Raw genomic sequence first — 24,007 nt, 5'->3', positions numbered from 1 at the left:
AACAATGGGCTTTTTCACTTGGATTAAAAAATATTGTTGGAGATTTTTGAAAAGTAAGGCTCTTGCTCTACTGAAGCTGAGATAAGTATCTATACAGCTGTATATGGTTTCATTGCCCCCCCACCCCATCTATGTGTATTGGTGACTGTGGTTCTCATACAGCCTGAATTGTATGCATGTACCATAACATCTAGACTTAATATATTGTGGAGTATTCAATAACCATTATGTAGATGCTAGTGTGAATTAAAAATGGTTTAATTTCCCAGATAAGAGGAAAGTGGTCATTTTTATAAAAAAAAAAAGAAAAAACTTCCTTAGATCATTACAGTAGTGATTTATTTTGTGAGTGGGGGAAGAACAAGGGAGAATACAAAGACAACAAAGCTAAGAGAACATGAAACAGTGCTCCTTCACAGCTTGCCGATCATCCGGACCAATGAGGCAAAATGTGCGCCATCAGCTGTGAGGTCTTCAGCAAACAGGCAGAGCTTCCTGTGAGGCAAAAGGATGGAAAAATCCAAGCCATAAATGCACAATATATATTTCTAATATATGGCTCTAGGGAAAAATATGTTTGAATATGAGTGCTAGACAACTCCTATTACTGTCGTTGTCAAGGACAGTAACAGCACTGTATTAAGTAGCAGAATAATTAATCTCACGATAAAGTTTTTGGATAGTGAAACTACAATTGGAATTTTGGGATAATTAAGCAAAACTATAGCATGTGGCCTTTTATTTGAGGGTATGTTCATACATATGTGTAGACTGGCCAAAAAGGTTAGTGTTTGGTCCCATGTCCCTTAAAATTACTTCGGCATTCATAATTAGAAAATATGCAATTTTATTTGTCACTTATCGCATACAGTTGTAATAGACAAGTGAAATGTTTTTTGATCTTGCTCCACACTCAACAAAGCAGCAACAACAATTCAGTAATAAGTAATAAAAATGACAAAATGTGCAATAATAAGTGTGATAATGTCAGATGTCTTCTGATCAAACAGGGAGGGGGAGAGATCATCTCTGGCCAATTACAGAAAAGCACACTGTTCATTGTCACAGGTTGGATGCAGTCATGGGACCAAATACGTACCTTTAGACTAAATATAATATGAACTAATGTTAATTTATCCACATACTTATGATTTTTCAATTTAGCAAGACCAAATACAAAAGTGCTTTTGTTTATAAATTTTAAAAACAAACAAATCCCCTCAAATAAAAGGTGACACGGTACTTTTGCCTCATATTCATCATTTGATGTGAGTGTAGAGACAACATGTCAATTTAAGCTCCTCACAGTCCAAAGATTTGAGGTTACATTATGTTTACTGTGGGTGAAATCCTAACTTGCCCCTGCTGAAGTCAAGCTCACTACGCAGTTTATTCATTTGAGTTGTTCGTATCCTAACTGACGACACAACCGCTTATCTCAGTATATGGGAGGTACTGGCAAAGTATGCAAATTGTTCTTGTGGTTGAGAAGCCAACAAATGTGTTGTAGAGTTTTTTTGGTCAAGCACATTTTCAAGTCAAAAGTGTAATAGAAGAATAATCAAAGTTCCTATATATGTGGTGTTGTCCGTGAGATTGATGCTGATGATACAGGCACAGGAAAGCCTGAAGAGCTGTCCAGTAATGCAATGTTCCCTGCTTTTCCCATTTTGAATTGTGGACTTGCATGCGCATCTCACTATATTTTGGCCAACAAAAAAAGTAGGCTGATCTATATTTATGAACTCTCTTGCTAATCACAATTGAGCGTGTCTCTTTCTCCTCCCCATTGCAAAAGATGCATGCAGAAGACCGACTGTGACGATTATGATAAAACAGTTTAGCCTGAATGGTCTTGATAATTAATGGGGAATGTAAAGGCAGATTATTATAGGAACCTAGTTTTCAGATTTCATATCACAACATTTGGATTTTTGAGAAAAAGTAGAAAAATATTGATTTCTGTAGACATTGAAATACATCCATGTTGCTAGTTATATTTAGCTGCTTTGCCATACCTCCTCACTTGAACTAAGGTGGCGGGAGAAACGGTGCGTAAAACCAGTTAGGATGCGTTTATCTGAATGATCAATTATCAATTTTTTTTTAATCAAGCATCTGATGTTAGGATCAACTTGTAGAGATAAATGCGCGCAACATGAGATAGGATTCTGCCCTCAAGGAATAACATGATTGACGATACACAAGATATTCTGTGGACACAAATTGTAAATACAATACGTACTTGAAGACTCTTAGGTTGATTGTGCTCCTCTCAAACTCCTTGGCCTTCCTGTGTCCCGACTGGATAACCTCTTCAGGTATGTTTGCGAGCCGAGCTGCGTTAAAGCCATAGCTCTTGGGACACGCACCTGCGATGAATTTGTAGAGGAAGGTGATGGTCTCTTGACTGGGGTCCTCACATTCATTCTCCACCATGCAGGCCTGAGGGCAGAAACATAGAAATCCTTACTCACATATGCAAATAAAACTTTGGAGACAATAATGGCTATGAAATGCTGTGTGTAGGTAAAAATGCCCAATTGTATGTGTATGAGAAGGTTTCTTGGTAGTTTGAGGTGCCTGTGTATGACCTCACCATGTGTCCCAGCCTCACTGCAGGGTTGTTGGCATAGTCTTCCACAAGAGAGTGGTAGTGTGTAGAGAAGAGAGTACGGCTGCAGATCCTCTCAGCAAGCTCCTTCACCACAGCACTGGCAATTGCTGTGCCATCATAAGTGGCTGTGCCCCTACCTGCAAAACAAGGTTACAGCTGAGCTTTTCGCCAACTATACATACAAAACAAGAGTGCCCATATATAAGTCTTTCAGTTATTTGTAGCTCTTCTAATTGTAGTTCCTTGCATTTGTCCCTACAGTCCTCTCAATCTTTGTTTTTACTGTTTGAACTTCTATTGCTTTATAGATATACATATAGATGTATTACTTTCATTACCGTCCTTCGTTTTTATCTTATGTTTTTAATATCTCCCTTTGTTTTTTTATTTATTTTTTCTTGTGAAGCGCATTTTATTGTATTCGTGTATGAAATATGCTATGTAAATAAAGTCTGATTAATTCCATGTTAAACTCAGCAAAACAGGCCGTAGTTCAGGGCAGAGATATATTTACCCAGTTCATCCAAGAGCACTAGGGAGTGTCTGGTCCCATGATGTAGGATACTAGCTGTCTCACTCAACTCCACAAAGAAGGTACTCTCCCCTAGAATAGACAGATTTAAGGTAGATTAAGTCCAGGAGGCAGTCCTGTGACTCAGGTATGACAGACATACCAGGGTGTTAATTTGACAACTTACCAGCCATGATGCGGTCTGATGCACCCAGGCGGGTGAAGACTCTGTCCACAGGGGTAAACCTCAGGCTCTCAGCCGGAACATAGGAGCCAATCTGGGCCAGAATGACCACTAGTCCACACTGGAGGAGGAGCACAAATAAGCAGAAGGATGTACATCAATGTACATCAAGCAGAAAGACTAACTTGAAATGGTGTACACATATATGGAGGCTAACAATACATAGAGCCAACATGTATGAAAGTGTAACACAGGATGTAGCAGCTGAACGATGTCGAAGTATAATTGCCAAGGGAGCCAACCTGTCTCATGAGGGTGGACTTCCCGCCCATGTTGGGCCCTGTGACCAGTACACAGGGGGCCTGTCCTTTCTCCTCCTCCTCCTCACTGCCAGGACAGCCGATGGAGATGTCATTGGGGATGAAGTCATCACCAAAAAATGTTTTGGTGACACAGGGGTGGCGGGATCCCCTGAGGTCCAAGAAGGGTGCAGATTGGTTGTCGTCCTCTGGGAGCAGCACTTGTGGTCTGGTCATGGGTCCATCTCCCCCCTGACTGTACTGTGACAGGCACAGCAACACATCTAAAAAGAGTAAAGGGAGAGTATTGAATCAGTCACAATAAAAGCAAAAATAACTCCAACCAATAAAGAGTATGACAAACATACAGTATATCAAACAAATGTGCAAGCTGTTGTTATCTAAATTGCCTTGAATGCCAACACAGTTGTTTCCTGGTCTAATTACAGTAACAGAGGAGGCTAGGTGTTAATTCATATATATATATTATATATATATATATATATATATATATATATATATATATATATATATATATATATATATATATATATATATATATATATATATATATATATATATATATATATATATATATATATATATATATATATATATATATAAATAAAAAAGGTTATTTTGGTAGCGTAGCTCTGTTGTAAACAGAACAAAACACAATGCTTAGCTGAGTAATGGCCCAGCGCTAGAGAATCACATTATGTAGCTGCAGTGAAGATCAAATCATTAACAATGCAATAGTCCCCCCCCCACCCCCCAAGAGCCAGTTCCAGTGCTCCAGACTTTTCATTACAGGCTAAAACTGTCAGGTAATTGGACGAGTAATGTGAGGCTGTAATGGGACAAAAATAGTGGTGCTGAAATATCATAGAGCAGTATTCATTGGCAAGTGTGTAGGTTGAACTGTGTTCTTTGGAGAATGTTACCTCTGTCTGTTGATGTTCAATAAAATGTTATGCAAAAGAAAATGTCAGAGAAAAAGAGGTGGCTCAGATCAGATATATAGGATAGAACATTTGACCTAACAGGTGCAGAAACCATATTTAGGGCAACCAACACCTGCAACCAAATCTTACACAATGCAGCTCAATGCTTTCTGTTTTTCTACCATTTTACCTTACACAAATAGAGTAAGAGTTGGTTCCACACACTGCTACAGTGTATGTGCTGTTATTTGTAAAGTGCCTGTGTGAGATCATGCTTACCTAGCACAGCCATGCACTCCACACCAATCTGCCAGTCTCTGTAGTTCTTGTCAAAGTTGTAGAAGAGCCTCCTCATGCAGTCCTTCAAAGCTGCATCCCTCTTCTCCTCCAGACCCTGAAGCTCAGAGAACAGACGTTCAATCTCCAGAGTCCAGTAGCGTTTCCAGCCTTTCTTAGTGGACTTCACCTCATACTCTTCTGGAATGTTTCTATCTGAAACACTGTCAGGCACTTCCATCTGATAGCGGTTTCGGCCTGTGCCCCAGTAGGCCATATTTTTACAACCGAGTCTCTTCCTTTGTCTGTCCAGGTACTCCTGCAGCTCTCGCTCACAGTTCTTGATCCCGCTAATAGCCTGGTCAAATTCTGGGTCGAAGCCAGACTTGGGGGTGATGACGCCAGTGGTGCGAGCTTTCTGGTGGTCAAAAGCAGAGTCCCAGCGTTGAAGCTCTGCAGAGAGGTCAGGGAATAGGCCCTCTTTACCATCTGCTTTCAGGTTGACCACCTGGAGGAGCAGTTTGGACCTGAACTCTTCTGTGACCGGTGCCAGGACTGACACGATCTCCTGCATGGTTTTGAAACCCTCCAATGCTGAGAGGAAGTCAGCAATCTTGCGCTTACTGTAGGTGACCTCCTCATAAAGAACAGCTCGGCTGTCAGGATGGTCTTGGCCCTTCAGTGGAGTGCCTATGCTATGAATCTTACTAAGGAGCCGTTCCAGATCTGGAAGTTTCTTCAGCAGCTCAGTGACCTCTGTAGCTTGGGCCTGAACTCCCATTAGGTCCTCAAGGGCATCCAACCTATCTCCAATGGATGTGGGGTTACAGAGAGGGGCGCAGAGCCACTGCTTGAGGAGCCTCTTACCAAAGGGGGTAGAGCAGGTGTCCAGGCGCTCCAACAGAGTCCCCTCCATGCCTCCTGATCCATTCTGGAGGATCTCCAGATTAGCCAGTGTCACTCCATCCAAGACCATGCGCTGACGGGTCTGGGCAAAGAAGCTGGACGTGCCCGTCACTTTCTCCATCTCCACATCTACAGGAATGTACTCCTCAAAGTTGGCCATGGAGAGCAGCTCCTGGTCCACCAGACACTTCTTCAGGTAGGAAATGCACCCACCCAGGGCTGACAGGGCCAGCTCATAGCCCTCTTTAGGAGATAGGCCCAGTGAGTCGCTCTCAGAAGTCATGGATTTGAGGACTGTAGGAAGATCACTGCCCCCCGTCTCCTCATCCTTTCCCACACTCTCTTTGAAGTAGTCTTCCTCTGCAAGGGTCTTGAGGGTCTTTTGAGCATCCCAAAACTGTGTGCCTGCAGTGAGCCCCTCCTGCATAGCAGAGGACAGGGAAGCCTTAAAAATCTTACGTGTTTCAATTGATGGGTTCCCCTTCTCAAAGAGCACTTGGGCAGGGGCAAAGTGCGCCACCAGGGTACGCAGGCGGGAGCAGTGGCGGTCATCATGGAACTGGCCCACATGGAAATAACCCACAGAAGTATCCACAAAACTGACCCCGTAGGCACGGCAACAACCTGAGCTCTCCTCCTCTGTCTTCTCCTTCACACTGAGAAGGTACTTGCTCTGGCTCTCTGAGGGGGTGCCGTCCAGCACGCTGTAGGTCTGTGTGCCTCGTGTGATCACCCTGCACACTTCACGCCGCACCACACGGTCAAACTTGGTGGGCCGCATCATGGTCTTACAGCGAGCCTCCATCATCTCTGGGGTCTCCGTTTGCTCTACACGGGCCACCTTATAGCCCTTCTGCACCAGCCCATCCGAGAAACGTCCAAAGCCAATCTCTGGGAAGCCAGAGTGTGCCCAGGTGCCCTTCATGAAGGTGAGGCCCAGCTCATTGACCCCAATCACAGCATCCATATGGTACAACTCGTAGAACTTGCCCACCTTGTAGAAGAGTACAGCATCAAACATCTCAGACTTCAGCTGCCACCAGCGGCGCATGCCAGGTGTGGTCCTGTTCAGGAAGTCCTCTGGCACATAAAGGGTAGTGGGATCATAGTCGTCCTCTGTCTGTCTGTGTCTTCTGGCATCTTTCCTCTTGCCATCCTGCAGCCAGTCTAGCTTCTCATGGTCCCAAGCTGTGGCTCCTCCACTGCCACCTGACACGTTTGCCTGGCTCTCAAAACTGTCAGGGGCAGAAAAAGCTGACAGCCGAGACTTGGCATCAGCTATTATGGCAGGGGGGGCTCTCTTAGGTGCCCCTGTAGGAGTAATCAGTGTCTTGGGCTTTGGTTTAGAAGACTTCTCCGCAGGGCGTTTGCGTTTCACAGGCTTGACTGGGCTGTCTGGCTCCAGTTCTGATTCACTCTCTCCCCCCTCCTCAGCACTACTCTCTACCCCTTCCCCTTCCTCTTCCTCCTCACTGCTGGCCTGTGCCTTTTCAGGGTTGAATTCCTCGTCTGATCCGTCGCTGTCTGAGGCTACCACAATGCGACGCCGCTTGGGCTTGCTTCCCTGTTCTGCTGCAGCACGAGTTGAACGGCGACTGGGCTTTATTTTCACCCCCTTTTCCTCCTCATCAGTGAGCTCTTCATCTGTCAGTGTTGATTTATCAAGCTGTCAGAACAATTGTCAAATTACACAGTTAATGAAATATCACATCTTAAAGGGAGACTTGCAAACTTAACGTCCACTTGCAGCTTTGAAAATGTTCTACAACTTCGCATTTCATGATTAAGCAATCGTGCTAAATCAGTCAGAGACAAAAAAAAATCCTAAATGATCATTACAGCAAGATCAATAAAACATACACAATCAACTTAATCTACAGGCCAAGAAAAGTTTGGCCACTTTACAAGTTGCCCCAATAACCATGTAATATTAACTCTAATTACACTAGTAACAACAATGTACATTGGTAATCTATTTGTAATTGAATAGCAACGGAGTTGAGCGGTGAATGTTAATTCACAAGTGGAAAAAGGACTGTTCTCTCCACATACTATGTAATTACCTAATGACTATGTAACAATGTTGTTACTACAGTACTTAATGTTACTACATAGGTATTGGGGCAACTTAATGTAAAGTGTGGCCAAATATGTTTTTATGATACTGACTTGAAATTGCATTTCAAATACAAATCTATTGTTGTTCTTAGAATAACACAAAATGACCCCAATTATTGCTAATCATATTTTAGCTCACCTCCATATCTTCCTCATCCTCTTCTTCCTCCTCATCAGATGGATCCATGCAGACAGGTATCTTAAGTCTCTCTTCAATGCTGTCAGACATGGCAAGGTCCGCAAGCTCCATTGCCCTGCGAATTACAGGTTTGCCACTGTAAAACTGCCCTCCAATTTTAGCATCAAGGCTGTTTGTACCTGAAAAGAGAAGAACAAAAAAGAGAGAACAAATAATAAAGGATATTAAAAGGACTCTAGGATATGGCGTCATAGCAAAACAAGCAGGGCTTGTTGCCAGAGACTTTCAAAAACTGCAACAGACTAGAGAATAGAGATTGTGTAGCGTTGAATGTGATTGGCACATGCACTCTGCCATCTTATGTCGGAGGGCAGTGAAACAAGTGAATGCTCTCGTTCACTGTTGTTCACTACAATATGTGATGAAAGTTGCTCTGTTTTCACAGGCGTGACGTCTACCTTTAAAGGGGAACAACTGCAAATTTGGGAAATGTGTCTGTGTCCTCTCTAACTCATTGGAGGACTGTGTCAACGTGTGCATCTCTCACCTCAGTGAGAACAAGAGCAGCATCAGAGTTACACTCCCCTTCTCTCACTGCAGCTCTAAATAGAACTCTGTAGAATACAACACATCCCAGAAAAAAATAAATGCTCTGTCACAGTGAAGAGACCATGTTCGGAAGCCCAATCGATTCTGAGATACGGCATATGCATTTTATGAGATAATATTGTGTTTTACTCTCTGGCAAGCGAAGGAGCCTGTCGGCTTACTATGCATGTACAACACCAGTGATTTTCCAAATACAACTCACTTCAGCACAACCAACAACATACTGTACAGTTGGGCAGGGATTTAATCCCTGCACACCGCGGCTGCACTACAAAGCCGCCGCACCGTAGACACGGTGTGAAGTTACATTTACATTAACATTACAGAGACACGTGTTGCCATCTGAGAGTCAGAAGGGGGGAAAGAGAGAAAGAGTTCAATGTCATCTGCGTAGCAGTGGTAGGAGAAACCATGTGAGGAAATAACAGAGCCAAGAGATTTGGTATAGAGGGAGAGCAGTATGGGCCCGAGGACAGAGCTAAATTAAGGTTTATCCAAGGACATCATTTCGAATTTCTCCGACCAGACAATTTATCCTTTTCCAAATGCGAGGTGTTCAAATAACTTGTTGGGTACGGGCAGTGAAAATATAGTTTGTTTTATTCTCATCATTGCACATGGCATGTTAACATTTGTGATTGATTCATGAAAGCTCTCATTTCAATCAACAGAAATCAACTGAGATACATAGCGAAATAATGTGTTGCTCGAAATAAATCATACTTTTCCAAATGCGAGGTGTTCAAACATTGTTGTTATTGTTTTGTTGAATAGTCATGACTGGTTCGAGGCTGAAAGGGAAACTCAAGTTCGTCACTTTGGTTTAATGCTGCATCCTCAAGATTGCGGCACCTCCAACAGGGGAGTTGCCTCAAAACAACGAACAATGAAACAAAAACCTGGTGTGCACCTGGCGTCAGGATTTTAATGTTTCTCCACTGACGCAGCTGATGACGGACATGGCTGATGGCCTTTGGGTTTGTTAAATCCCAATAATTGCGCTTGCCTGTCCAAGTTGTAGCAGTCATCAGTAACATTTTTCCCCCTTTTTTTTATAGCAATTACCATCGTTATTAGCCACTTTACAACATTTGTCAACAAAGACAGCCAACTAGGTAGCTAAATAACAAATCCAAGAGATCAGCTATGGAGTAACGTGTACACCAACTCTCTGCAAAGCGTTTTGTTACTACTGCATGCATGCGCAGTATGTCCACGGGCTCCTATTACTCCTCTTTTCTTCTTGCAGAGAGCTCAGAAAAGGTGAAATTGCGAACCCACTACCCAATATTACACCAGAAAATGCATATGCCGTATCTCTGCATCAATTGGGCTTCCGGAGCATAGTCGGTTTGCTTTTTTTTTTTTTGCTGTAGACTCCCATCTAGCGCTAGTGAGAAAGGGAGTTGTTACCCTGTGATGTTGCTTTTGTTTTTGCTCTACCTCCGCTCTCCCCGAGTGAGAGAGATGCGCAGTCAGAGAGGTTAAGGCACAGACAAATTCCCCAAATGTATAGTTGTTCCCCTTTAAGAAGGATGACATTCCATAAATTAATTCAAAATCCTTGTCAAGGCATGTTTTGGAAAGACTATTGCTGTATCAACAATCTTATTCATATGAACTATTTAATGTTTATGTCATGTGGTGTTTTTGTGATGTCTCTGTTTTGTAAGGTATTTTATAGCTCTGTGCACACCAGTCATTGCAAAAATGTATCTGTGATAACCCTTGTGGATACACCTGAGCTTGCTCACCTTGATACTCCCGGATACATTTGGTCTTGACCCAGCCTCTAGTTGCAGGCTCATCAAAGAAATGGACATGCAGCTGTTGGTCTTTACCGCGGCCGCGCATCTGTTGCCCACTCAGAGGCTGGAGAACGACCATGCAGGGCCACCAAGGGTACCCCTGCAATTTTGCCCAAACCAATGCACCTGTACTGAAGAGGCATGGGGAGCTGGAAAAAGTTGAGAATATTAATGCAACCTTCAGGCATTCACGTGAAATTACCCTCATTATCTACATACATTTGGTACTGATGTTAGGCGCTGCTGTTATAGCATGGTATGATATGCTTAATGGTTTAATGTATGCATTCAGTCAATGAAGATCAGAAGATGTTTCCCAGCACGTGTGTTTAGCTCTTCTTTTGCTAACGTCCCTTCCCCTCAACAGGGCGAGAGAATCAAGCGGACCCTATTTGCCTTTTTATATTATCTATTAGCCAGTAGCCACACATAAGGAGCTTAACTCTTGCTAACTGCGCAGTGTTCGCGAGCCATCTCCTCTACCAAGTCAAGTCATTTCAGCTATGCAAGCTATCTAACTAGCAAACTGACTTACCTCTCCTTCGTTTTTGGCGTTTTATTCCCAAAGAGTTTGCTGAATCCGCCTTTGGCCGCTTTCGTATTACTTTTTGCCGTGGTCTTTTTAGTGTTCTGAGATGCATGGTTAGCTTCCTCTTTAGGAGAATTCGATTTGCGCACAGAGGATGGCAAGTCTGCCTCCGTAGGAGAGGGACTTGGCTTCGCCTTTGAGACTGGTGGCGGAGACTTAATGAAGAAATTAAATATGGTACTTTGCTTGGCCATAGCGCTAGCTTTATAAGAAAATGGCTAATGATAAGGTAATAATGACGCTTTTCTAACAGTAAGCTAGAAGCTATCTGTCATGTCCGTCTGCACGCAGCTATGTTCGCGGGAAAACTTCAGAAGGTAAAGGGTCATAGTGGAACTCCGCCCACTTATATTCGGTCAACGTCAATGAGGATTTCTTCAAAATAAGAGTGCCCAAATTAAACTTTATTTTGTATTTAAACAAATAAGGATTAAGGAAACACAGCCAATATGCTAATCATTTTAACAAATATATATCAATCATAACCATATAATATTTGGTGTAGTATTGCCTCAGAAGGGTTTGTAATTGTTCTTATATCTTAATTTTCCTCATGAAATGGTATTGCCCCAGAATAATGGGCTGTAAAGAACTATTTTTACTATTAATCTCTACTCAGGAACACTTATCAGGTGGGGTTGAATCTAAAGCGATGTCATAGCAAATGTTGTTGGCTATTTACACTGGCCATACACCTCAAAGTACCCTATCTGCACTGTGTAGGACACATATAATGGACTGTACAGAAATATTTTTCAAAGATTCAAATTCATCAATTCATTTTTTAGGTACTTTTTAGCAAACTGTAACCTGACCATCCTTTTTGAGGATAACTAGTGGTTTGCACCTTGCAATGAAGCTTCTGTAGTTTGGATGGTGACGTATTCTGCGGATGGTAGTCTCTGACACATTCATCCCTTCATGTTTCAGGTGTTCCTAATAAAGTGTTTTAATTATTATTATTTTTGTTATTCATAACGATTATAATGAATACAGTACAGTGTACATATTTCATATTTGGGAATTACAGAGACAAATGTATTTGAGACACTCAGTATATAAAGTTAGTTTAGATCAAGCTGTCTTCTACTTGATAATGCTTAGAATGACTTTGATGTAGAAATGTGTTTTAACCAACATTTTATCATGGCCTTTTGTGTGTGTCAGCCTCATATCACCAGTAGAGAGCAGTAGCATTATTTGGAGTGGGCAGAATACAGAATAATCTAATATGCCAGTGATAATAGAAGATAGTCTCTGATATGTTTATGTTTTATGAACGTGCTTCCACATCAAGTAAACATTTTGAATGACTATAATCTCAGAAATTGGTCACATGATCTTTCTACATGCTATACATATGCAAAGGCCTTAATGTCAGGAATTTTCAGCCCTCAGAGTTCCATGATGAGCATCAGCTAATAACATTATTTTCACACTTGCTCTCTTCCCTTTTGCCTCATGCCGGTTCTCACTCTTCCTGTTGTTATAGATCTGCCTCCTGCAGAATAATTAAGGCACAGCCTCTCTCCCTATTTTTAGGTCCTGCAAGTGTTTCTCCTGCCACAGAATCTGTGGTGCATCAGTCAGGGACTTTAGTGGTGTTTCATTACAGAACATGTGTCGCCTCTCTGGTAGGATATTCATGATTCGAGAGTATCCATGCAGATTCAGTGTGTACAAGGTCAAACACACTGGGCAGCAGCTGTGTATGCCCTCTCTATACTCATCAAATACATGGACCAATTATATATTATGAATCATGCTGTTCCAGTGGGGAATACTCATTTTTCACATAATTTTTCATATTGAGGATCTCTGCCAGGGGGAGAATGGCATTAACAAATGGATCTCTTGGCTAATTTCACCCAATTACACCTAACCTATCCAATTAAGTTCTGTTTTGATATTTTGATCCAACAGAGTCTGAGTACATTGCAGCTCCCTAGAGCCAGGTGTGGCTGTTCACACTTCAGTCACTTGAAATGAACACATACTATTAGGGAACATTAGTGCATGCAACTCCAGCAATGACTCAGCATGGTAAATCTTTATGTGAAGGTATCCTTTATGCGCAAAAAATACATTTTTATAATTAATTAATAGTCTTGAATCAGTTATCAACAGTTATAACTCTACATACTATAGATAAACTAATAGTTCACTATCTATAAACTCTTTATAAGCACTTTACAAACCCCCAAAAATACCTCAGTGTTGTATTTTTATTATTATTATTATTAACAATAATGAAATATACACAATTATGCACTTGTACACTTTCAGCTTTGCATGCAAATGAAAAGCATTTGATGATAGATGTTTGTCCTTTCAACAGGGCAATACTCTCTACAGAGGGATACGTGGCCATGTTTACCCGGCATCATGGATGAAGATGAACTACCACACATAGAGGGGGACTTTCAAAAAGTTACATATCAACATGTCTGGTAGAAAATTAAAAGCCTAGCTCACAGTCATTGACATACAACAGACAGTGTTGGCATGCAAATATCTAAGATCATGCATCTAAACTGACAAATTCATTAGAATTCATGTTCACATATACATGTGTATTTAGTAATCTTTTCAACCATTGAAAAATCTGACAGGAGCAATTACTAGATGGTTACACTTCTACATCTACAGTGATAGTGATAAAATAACACTGTCTTTATACTGTAGATGTTAGCCTAGTTAGATTCAGTATCTTTATACTGTAGATGTTAGCCTAGTTAGATTCAGTATCTTTATACTGTAGATGTTAGCCTAGTTAGATTCAGTATCTTTATACTGTAGATGTCAGCCTAGTTAGATTCAGTATCTTTATACTGTAGATGTCAGCCTAGTTAGATTCAGTATCTTTATACTGTAGATGTTAGCCTAGTTAGATTCAGTATCTTTATACTGTAGATGTTAGCCTAGTTAGATTCAGTATCTTTATACTGTAGATGTTAGCCTAGTTAGATTCAGTATCTTTATACTGTAGATGTCAGCCTAGTTAGATTCAGTATCTTTATACTGTAGATGTTAGCCTAGTTAGATTCAGTATCTTTATACTGTAGATGTTAGCCTAGTTAGATTCAGTATCTTTATACTGTAGATGTTAGCCTAGTTAGATTCAGTATCTTTATACTGTAGATGTCAGCCTAGTTAGATTCAGTATCTTCAGGACACCAATATTATTTAGGGAATAGTGGGCTAGTGTAATCTAATGATTACAATGCTGTTTTTCCTCCCAATAAAACAGACCCTTACCCTAGCCACATACTTGTCCTGAATTGGCCTCTTTCTGTCTGTCAGTGTGCTTCATGGTTTACTCATTAGCTCCGGCTCTCAATTAGCCCAGAGCTGCTCTTTGTACTGACAGTTTACACTTCCTCAATAAATGCACTGCTCTCTCTCCTCCTGTCTGACTGTTTGAGATGTATTAGCCCCTTTGCTGTGCTGGCCACTGCAAACTGCTCTCCATGTGTTAAATCTCTCATAACTTGATCGCTCCTAATAAATGCAGAGGAGAGAGAAACTAGGCCTGGACTGAAATATCCAAAGACCAAAGTAGGGAGATGTCTCCTCCAGCTTAATTCACAGTGTCCTTATTTCTCACAATCATTTGGGATCCTCCATGAGGAGCCTTCGCTCATTGATTTCCACTGACACTTGCACTACCAGCATGGATGTTTTTGCATTATCACTGTGATACTCTGGGCCGCAGTAATAATTCATGGAGCGAGACCAAGGTGCTGGGGAATATTTAATTTGATGCGGCCGTGTATTGTGTCCGTTGAAGTGTTAAGCAGCATCCAGTTTTAATTGCCTACAATTTAAACTCCTTCTGGCAGGCAGGCAGGCAGTATGATAAAGCAAAATGTAGCAGAAAGAATGTATTTGTGGAAGATATTCATTTGACAGTTAAGAATCATGCCTCTACATACTCAGTTTATTTAGTCCTGTCCATTCTTCTCTGATGAGGGACAGTCGTAGACATATATAGTATTCATTGGGGATAACACCATGGACACTCCTTGCCGCCCACCCCCCACCCCCCTCCTGTGTGAAGACCTTGACAAGATTATTATGTGACATGGGGAGCGGGATGATTGAGCCAGTTGACCAAATTAACCCAATCCCCTGCTTTGATTTCACCTACCAGCACACCTATGAACACTCTCTCCTCCCCTCCTGCTTCTCTCCTCCCCTCCTGCTTCTCTCCTCCCCTCCTGCTTCTCTCCTCCCCTCCTGCTTCTCTTCTCTCCTCCCCTCCTGCTTCTCTTCTCTCCTCCCCTCCTGCTTCTCTCCTCCCCTCTTGCTTCTCTCCTCCCCTCCTGCTTCTCTCCTCCCCTCCTGCTTCTCTTCTCTCCTCCCCTCCTGCTTCTCTCCTCCCCTCTTGCTTCTCTCCTCCCCTCCTGCTTCTCTCCTCCCCTCCTGCTTCTCTCCTCCCCTCCTGCTTCTCTTCTCTCCTCCCCTCCTGCTTCTCTCCTCCCCTCTTGCTTCTCTCCTCCCCTCCTGCTTCTCTCCTCCCCTCCTGCTTCTCTTCTCCCCATCTCTCCTTTTCTGTATTTCTCTAGCTTTGGTTTTATTGTCCTTCTGTCAATTTGCTCAATATCTGAGCCCATAAAAAAAAAATTCTCTCTCTCTCTCTCTCTCTCTCTCTCTCTCTCTCTAATATCTGATAGAGTAGGAGATCCAGAGACGGATCATTGGAGGAGAGAAGAATTACAGTAAATGCCTCCTGGTAAAGGGATTCACCTCCTGAAGCTGATGGGTAGCCATTTCATAGGTCACTCTCCATGGTGAGACTATCCACACATACCCTGTTTATTGTACTGTTGATTGCATATTGGATATGCAATAAACAGTATTGACATCACAGTTGTTACGGGTGCATGCATGTGTGTGTGTGTGTGTGTGTGTGTGTGTGTGTGTGTGTGTGTGTGTGTGCATGTGTGGCACATTTTAAGCCTGTCATGTGTTGAAAGGTTTTGTAGTAATGCACTATTTAGCCCACTGAACTATACAAATTCTATTTGTGATCATTGAGCTTATGATTGACATTTGAAAATACCTGGATTGTTTCAGTCTCAATGTGAAGAAAATGTCAGTAAGAGATGTGGTCAATGGTATACAGTGCCCTGCGTAAGTAATGAGACAGTGAAGCATGTTTCTTTCTTTTGGCTTTATACTCTAAATCAAACAATTACTTTGAGGTTAACGTAGAGATTCTCTTCTTTTATTTGAGCGTATTTGTGTACATATTAGTTTCACCATATAGAAATTACAACACTCTGTATCCATAGTTCATACCTATTTCATGGAATCAAAGTAATGGGACAGTTGGCTTGACAGTTGTTTCTCTTAAGTCAGGTGTGTTCCGTCATATCATTTGTGCAGACGTAAGAGAGCTGTTACTGTATAGTATTGATTCTAGGCTTTGCAGTTGCCTTTGCTATTGGTGTCTGTCAACATGCGGACCAAATAGGTGTCTGTTACGTTCCCACTCCTGCATGTGCGTGTGTCCTTGTTGTGTTTTGTGTTTCCTTCTGTTTCTCCCTTCTCCTATCATTCTACATTCAGGTGTCCGTCAGAAATTGCCCATTCAACCCCGTCACCACTCATCTGTTCCTGTCCAATCAGAGGGCTGTCCGTTTCCTTTAAAAGCAATGCCTGTCTTGGGAGTCGACCTGTTTCTTTGTACTCGTGTGTTAGCTGTCGTCTCGCTGTTCCATTGTTTGTTTGAATCTCCTTCGTATTATAGTCTGCATCGTGTTTTCTTTTGTTAGGTTGTAGTCATTGGTTGTTGGTTTTATTATTTTTCTTCTAGTCCTCACCTTGTTTTCTGGTAGTTTGTCTCTTTGTTATTTGTACACCATAGGGGTAAGGTGAATAGGTAAGAGACCCATGAGTTTACATTTCCATCACATAGGCTTACCTCTATTACAATTCACCAGGTTAGGAGTGGGTGCCTCCCTCTATATGTATTAGTATAGTGTAGCATAACATTATAGTATAGCCTTGATAGTATAGACTACTATTGCACTAGTAAAAGGGATCACTTTTGTTTATGATTTCTTTGCTTTGGAACCGCTCTTAGTTTCCTTTTCCCCTTGGTGTGTGTCTTGTGTTTGTGTTTTCCCAGAGCAAATAAATACTTGCGATTTAGTTACGTTGGCTTGTGGCGTGTTTAATTCCTACAATAAGTTTGGTGTGCTCCCTTTTGTTGCGACTCCTCTACACCCCCTAGACGTAGACGAGTTTTGATCTAGTCATAACAGTGTCAATGAAAGTCAAGGAAGCTATTATTAGGCTGAAAAATCTGAAATATAGCCAGAACCTTAGGCTTGCCAAAATCAACAGTTTGGAACAACTGCAGCTCCTGGCTGTTCATCATTGGGGGTGTGGCCGGCAGTACCTGGTGGACTGGGAGGGGTATGGGCCTGAGAAGAGGTCTTGGGCCCCCACCAGGGACATTGTGGATCCTGACCTCATCCGGGAGTTTCACCGAGCCCATCCTGACCTGCCTGGGTCGTCAGGTGCTGTGCCTGGGGGTACTGTAACGTCTCGTCCTGTTTCTTAGTTTATGTTCATTTTTTCTTTCCTATTTGTTTTGTGTTCCTCACCTTGTCTCATGTTTCAGACACTTCACCTCCTGCCCTTGTGTGTTTCCCGCCTGTGTGATTGTCGACCCCGCCCTGATTAGCTTCACTTTGTATTTAGTCTGTGGGTTGTCCTGTCTCTGTGCCAGTTCGTCATTGCACCTTTGTGTCTTAACATCCCAGCATTCTACTAGTGTTAAGTATTCCTGTTTTTTTGTTTTTTTTTATCTCTGCGTGTTATTTTGACTGAAGAATTTTGCCTGTGAGTCATGCGTTTGAGTCCTTGTCTGAGTTACTCCAGTCGTGATAGAATGCTCACCATAATTAATAACAACCCCAAAACAACTGTCCACAGAATACTGTACGTCACTAGCCGAACTACAGAGGCTTCACTGCAAAGCAAGTGAAGCCTCTGTGCAAACCACTAGTTATCCTCAAAAAGGATGGGCTAAAAAGTACCTAAAAAGCCTGCAGAGGTTTGGAGAAAAAAGGACCTGCCCAAGATTTACAGCATACCACCTCATCTGTGAAACATGGTAGAAGGGGTGTTATGGTTTGGGCATCTTGAGCTGCCACTAGAACTGGCTAACTTGTCTTAATTGATGATGTTACAGCTGATGGCAGTAGCAGAATGTATTATGAAGTGTACAGAAACATCTTGTCTGCTCAAGTACAAGCAAATGCCTACAAATTAATTGAATGGAGCTTCATCATACAGTAAGACAATGAGCCCAAACATACTGCCATAGCAACTAGCGAGTTTTTCAGGGCCAAAAAGTGTAAAGTGCTTGACTGGCCAAGTCCATTTTCATTTAAATCCAATTTAAAATGCATTTCACCAGAGAAGATATCCAGCGTGGGGTCAATAGGTCGCAGACTTCAGGCAGTTACTGCTTACAAAGGATTATCAACCAAATAATAAACATGAGTGCTTAATTTGGACCCTGAATTTAGTGCCCTGAAATAGGGAGACTATGTATGAAAAGTGTCATTTCAAAATGGTGAAACCAACGTGTACATTATTACCATAAAATCAAAGCTGATAATCTACAGTTTAACCTCATAGTAATTGTTTGATTTAAAATCCAAACATTTGGAGTATAGAGCCAAAATAAGAAAAAATGCTTCACTGTCCCATTACTTATGCAGGGCACTGTATTACTGTATTGAGGTTAGTACAACAAGTTGCAGCATTGGTCAGGAGACCTGCTAGCATACATAGCCCTCAAAGATTTGTCCCAGGGATTTGTGTGAGATGTTGAAATGTAAGCTCTCTGTCAAGTAAGTAACTAGCTGTGAGCCTGCTGGATGTCATGCTTATTGCCTCTGATAATCTCTTTGGTTTCTTATGCTGAGGCACTCAGCAGCACAAAGTATCATCAGCTTTTCAGTGTACCGGCACGGCTCTCGTCCCACCCTGAGTACTCTCTGTATTTAATGCAGATTTATAATGCAGTTCTCAGGAGAATATGGAAAGGCCAGCACACTGCCTTACTACTGTACCTCCCTGTGCAGAACAGAACATTATTTGGGCTCTAAATTATACGTTTTGCTCTGTGTTGGGAGCTTACTATGTATCGCTGGTTGAGCCATATAAAGGCCTTTTATAGAGATCTCTCCCATCTTGATTGCTCAGCTCAACGCTCTTGCTGAGATGGAAATGGACTGTGACCAATAATGAGTCAAGGAGAATATTTCCCTCTAGGGGATACACCCTTCACTCACATCCAGTGGATCTTTATCCTTGTGTCCCACTGTCCTTTATGCAGACATAAAACACCCCAATGCTAGTAGGCTAAATTGTGTACGCCTGGTGGGAAATCAGCTTATGTGTGAATCTGCTCAGAAAACAGTGGGTTTGCATGTTACTATTGTGAGTTTGATAGGATTTAGTATGCTGTACTGTACATATGGCTTGGAGGAGAATTCTGCTGCTTGTTAAACGTTGTAATCCCAGCCACAATAATAATATGCAAGAGGCTTATGGAAATATGAGGCTCAGTTTATTATGGGACAGAAAAGGGGACATGTTATTGTCTGTTAAGCATTCTTGAATTTAGTTGGTGACTTGATGTAGTCCTCTTACTCTGAGCATGTGATTACAGTTCACAGAAGCATTCACATCTACAGTCATGGCCAAAAATATTGGCACCCCTGCACTTCTTTCAGATAATGCACCACTTCTCCAATTGCAATTTTTGCAATTCCAAATGCTTTGGTAATGTTTATTTATTTTGTTTGCATTAGAACAACACAAAAAAAAGCAGAGAAAAAAAGCCAAATCTGATATCATTCCACATAGAAACACCTCAGACACACCACCCTTCAGCTGTTGCACCCTTCAGGTGTCCTTACTCTGTTACAAACTAACAGAGTAAGGATAGTATATGATTATACATTTTGTCCTGATATTGATGAATTTCTAAAATTGTTCACTGAGAATAGAACACAATTTTGGCTTGATTTGGTTGACCTAAAAGCTGTGAAGATGATATGATATGGACCAAACCAGCTCATACTGTCCCTGTACTTTACTAACTGTACCATAAACATGATCTGTAAGTGGCTTGACTATAATAAGCAGTATGATCCTAGTTAGTTATGAGTCAGAGAACAGACAGTATGTGCTTTGTAGATTAACATGGTTGCCTCATTGCATGCATTCTGTATGAGTCAGTCAATGGAGATTAGCAACTAAATCCACTAAAGTTGTTGATTGATGCTGCCTCGTCAGTGGTAATCTAGCAGAACAGATAAGAGCTGCTCTGAACCAATATGTTGTATGCAGAGATCTATGTGACTCTCTCTGTATCTGGCTTTTCTTTCTCCCCATAACACATCTCCCCTGTGTGTGTGTGTGTGTGTGTGTGTGTGTGTGTGTGTGTGTGTGTGTGTGTGTGTGTGTGTGTGTGTGTGTGTGTGTGAATTCACCAGGCTGGCATCAATAAGCCTTGCTTGGTCTTGCACTGTTACTTCAGAATGTTCCTTTTTAGATTAATGTGTGTCTAAACTGACAACTAAACTGAGTCAAAGCTTGGCTTATCCACAGCTGTGTGAAACCTGTCATTCTCACATTAACAGCACCAGAGACGCGTTGCAGCCTGAGCGAGTCTCTCTCAACAATTTCTCATCAGAATTGTGTCAGTGTTATAGGATTACCTTGGTATTGCATCAATCCTTTCTGGAGAATGACTCGTCTTGTATTATTAAACCACATTCCTATAGTAGGCCTGTAGTGTCATGTTGATGTTTTGCTGTGCTAAGGCTTTAATCAAATTTGTGGGTAACACCTCATATGAATACTCTCTTCATAAAGCATTTTAAGCACATTAATAATGAATTATATGCTATGCATTATGCTAAATAATGCTCAATAATAATTGTGTATCAATATCTTTAACATTCATAAAGCAATATGAGCAAGTAGCATACCCAATGAAGCAAAGTATTAATGTTGTATAATGTTGAACACTATAATGTATTATACATGGCTACTGGTACGGGCGTGTATTCTCAAATTCACCACTATTCCTCTGGTAGTTACTTTGTTATTACTTCCTTATTCCACCAACCTTCAAGTTAGTGGTGTGGCTCACAGTGGTGCAATAGTACTCCAGGTTAGCATTGGATAAAATCATCCTGTGACATTTTTCGACACAGTGCTTTCCTTCTCTTGGTTAAGTTTAAGGTTGAGTTTGGGTTAGGTATAGGTTTACAACTGGTTAAGGTTACACTTAACTTACATAAAGTAGGCTAATCAAAATTATCCATAGAAAATATTTTTTATTACCTGTTCACTTGACATGTCGGGATCTCAATGGTTTGGATAGGTATTTTGTGATGGAAGCTATCTAGTGTAAACAAACAGCTCATTGCATTTGCATTTTATGACTGTCCCTGTTTTCATCAAGAGAGAAAGTGGAGAGTTGTAATGGTGTCTTCTCAAATTAAAACCTGCCCATTTTCTCCCAAAAGTGCTTATCTTTGTGTCTCTGTAAGGGGCATATCACAAATGTTTTTACTTGAGGCCATTTAGCTCACCCTGTATGAATGTATGTCACTCTGCACTCATCGTAATGCTGGCTGGCTCTCTCCGAATGGCTACCACCTGCATGGAGCTGTTAGAATCAATCAATAGGTCACCATAGAATATCGAATTGAGGACATCCTCCTTCTTACTGATGCTACACAAGGCTCCTGCAAAACAGCTTTTGATGGATTTTATCTCTTTCACATCCTCTTTTGGGAGTAGGTTAAACCAATAATGATATTTGTAAGTGATTAAGGATTTGGATGGGTTTGGGAGAGAAAGCTCAAATCGACAAGCATAGATGTATGACCTCAGAACGACTTTACTCCGGTCTATTCACTATACAGTTTTATGAAATCATGGAGTCCTGATTGCTGTTGAGCCCCCCCCCCCCCCATCCCTAACCACCCAGCCCTTCTAACTATCTGTTTTTCTCTTATCCCACCCTATACCCCTCAGATCTCACCCCCCCCCCCATAGCAATTAAAGGAGCTGTGGAAATTACATTAAAATAATGGCAAAAATCATACATGTATTTCTTATATGTGAGCCTATTCCTGCTGACTGGGGTTTTTTCTTTCTCTTTTTGTTTGCAAATTACCAAGGCGACCCAAGTTTAGTTACTTAAACGACACATCAGTGTTTGTTTGTTTGTCAGTTGAATGGTTTTCGTAACAGATCCCTGTTACCTCATTCCCCTTCTTTATTGATAAAGAATGATACTGATCAGTATGAGGTTGGTCATAGTCTTTCCCACCCAGCAGAAAACAAATAGCTCATGTGGAAAGTCATTAACAATATCACCTGGCACAGGCCTGTTGCATTAGCTGCTGTATATAGGCTACGTCCTATAGATAAGGCTATTAGGGAAGATATTCAGCACCGTCAACCTAGCAGTATTTCATCATTGTGTTTACATCGCTTCTTATCTCCTCTGCGTCCTCATCACCATTCCAATCATGTGTTGTGGTTGTTTGTTTTTACATCTGTTAAGAGATCAACTTTTAATTGAAGACTGTTTGTTATACTTAGTCTCTCTATCATAGTCCAGCTACAAGAGAGGAAGTTACTGTACATCACAGTGGTAGCTGAGAGTCAGTCAGCATCCTCCAACCAGTAGCTGTATTCCATGCCATTCTGTAGTTCGGTATTGTGTAAGGGTAGGAGAGGTGTCATTGGCAGATTACAAACACCCTGAATGTGTGGGTGGAACTACTCTGTTGATGGTGCAGATGAGTAGTGTGTGGAGGGAAAATGGGGTAATTATACTTGAGTCTTACAAGAGTAGAGCTTCACCAACCTATTGATCTGATCCCCTATTCGACCCGACCTCCACGGACCACACTCTCCAAACCCCCTGCGCCTTCTAACCCGGAGGCTTTGCCACTGACAGGGCCCTCTCCCTCTGGCACTAACAAAGCCCAGTGGAGGGAGTGCAGCCTAATTAGAGTAGACCAGTCACTCTCTGCTAGTTTAGGAGACAGTTTCAGGCCTGACTGAGCTGGCTTGTGTAAGAAGACTATTTTGCGTTGGATATTTATGGACCTTTTTTGTTTATTCTGCTCAATTATAAGAGTTGTCTGCGGCCGTCAGAACTCAGGAGGCTATTTGGGCTTCCAAAAATAACTCTTAAAATACACTTGTATCTACTTTTCCTGCACCTTGTCATTCAAAGCCTCTCTTATCTCTGTTGTGCTGTTACAATGTTGGTGCTATGCCAGTGTTAAACTATTATGCTATGCCATGTTAGCTATATGGTCCTTGAGGGTCCCAGAGAGTTGTCAGAATATACACCTCAACACATATAAATGCATATATCAGGGTACTGTAGCATAAGTCTCAGAGCCCTTATTTGGTTGATAAGGATGCATACAGCTTTGGTTGAGAGAGAGAATAGAGCAGACACACTGTGCAAGAATCCTCAAGGTCATCCTCAAGATCCTCAAAAACCTATAGCTTCCCTGTATGCTCACTGTTGGCAGAATGACTGGAGTTAAGTCCTGATTGTCCCTGGTCTCCTGTGGGTCATACAAGAATATGAAACCCTTCAAAGAAGGAAAAAAGATGGCTCTGTGAGGGAATGCATGTGTGAGGGTATAAATGTGTTATCCTGTGTATTTCGGTAGAGCATGGCACTAACATCGCATAGGTTATGTGCAAACACTGTGTGGGTGTATGGGGTTGTGTACACAATATAGAGCTGGTTGGTCAGAGTCATTGCTGTGTCATTGCCTGTATAATATGACATAATTGAGTTTCCCCCCAAAAAATGTCTAAGGGCATTAACGTCAGGCTTGTTTTTTCTCGTTAAGGCATGGTATCGATCGATCGGTCTGGTTCATGGCGCGATTGCATTTTTTTCTTCAAGTGACATCTTCCATTAT

The 24,007-nt window shown here is 41.7% G+C and overlaps 1 protein-coding gene across 1 annotated transcript; it reads right to left on the bottom strand.

Moving 5' to 3' along the window:
* Positions 1 to 317: 317 nt before the first annotated feature.
* msh6 (mutS homolog 6 (E. coli)) lies at positions 318 to 11,266 on the bottom strand. Its single transcript, XM_083695989.1, has 10 exons — positions 10,947 to 11,266; positions 10,358 to 10,560; positions 7,995 to 8,173; positions 4,835 to 7,403; positions 3,615 to 3,895; positions 3,316 to 3,433; positions 3,132 to 3,221; positions 2,600 to 2,754; positions 2,246 to 2,445; positions 318 to 495 (listed from the first exon to the last, which is right to left on the bottom strand). The coding sequence occupies exons 1-10, from the start codon at positions 11,192 to 11,194 to the stop codon at positions 414 to 416; spliced, it is 4,125 nt and encodes a 1,374-aa protein (XP_083552115.1). The 5' UTR covers positions 11,195 to 11,266; the 3' UTR covers positions 318 to 413.
* Between the last annotated feature and the right edge of the window lie 12,741 nt (positions 11,267 to 24,007).

This window comes from Argentina silus, assembly GCF_951799395.1.
Source record: "Argentina silus genome assembly, chromosome: X".
NCBI lineage: Eukaryota > Metazoa > Chordata > Actinopteri > Argentiniformes > Argentinidae > Argentina > Argentina silus.
Note: the sequence above shows the minus strand (reverse complement) of the source record. Positions and strands in the feature narration are given on the sequence as shown.

What these genes read in the sequence shown, in the direction of transcription:
- msh6 (XM_083695989.1), bottom strand. Translation starts at nt 11,194, where the DNA reads ATGGCCAAGCAAAGTACCATATTTAATTTCTTCATTAAGTCTCCGCCA. An exon ending in GGAGTGCATGGCTGTGCTAG is followed by an intron (nt 3,896 to 4,834) that starts GTAAGCATGATC and finishes TACTCTTTTTAG; the next exon opens with ATGTGTTGCTGTGCCTGTCA. An exon ending in AGTCCACCCTCATGAGACAG is followed by an intron (nt 3,434 to 3,614) that starts GTTGGCTCCCTT and finishes CTCCTCCTCCAG; the next exon opens with TGTGGACTAGTGGTCATTCT.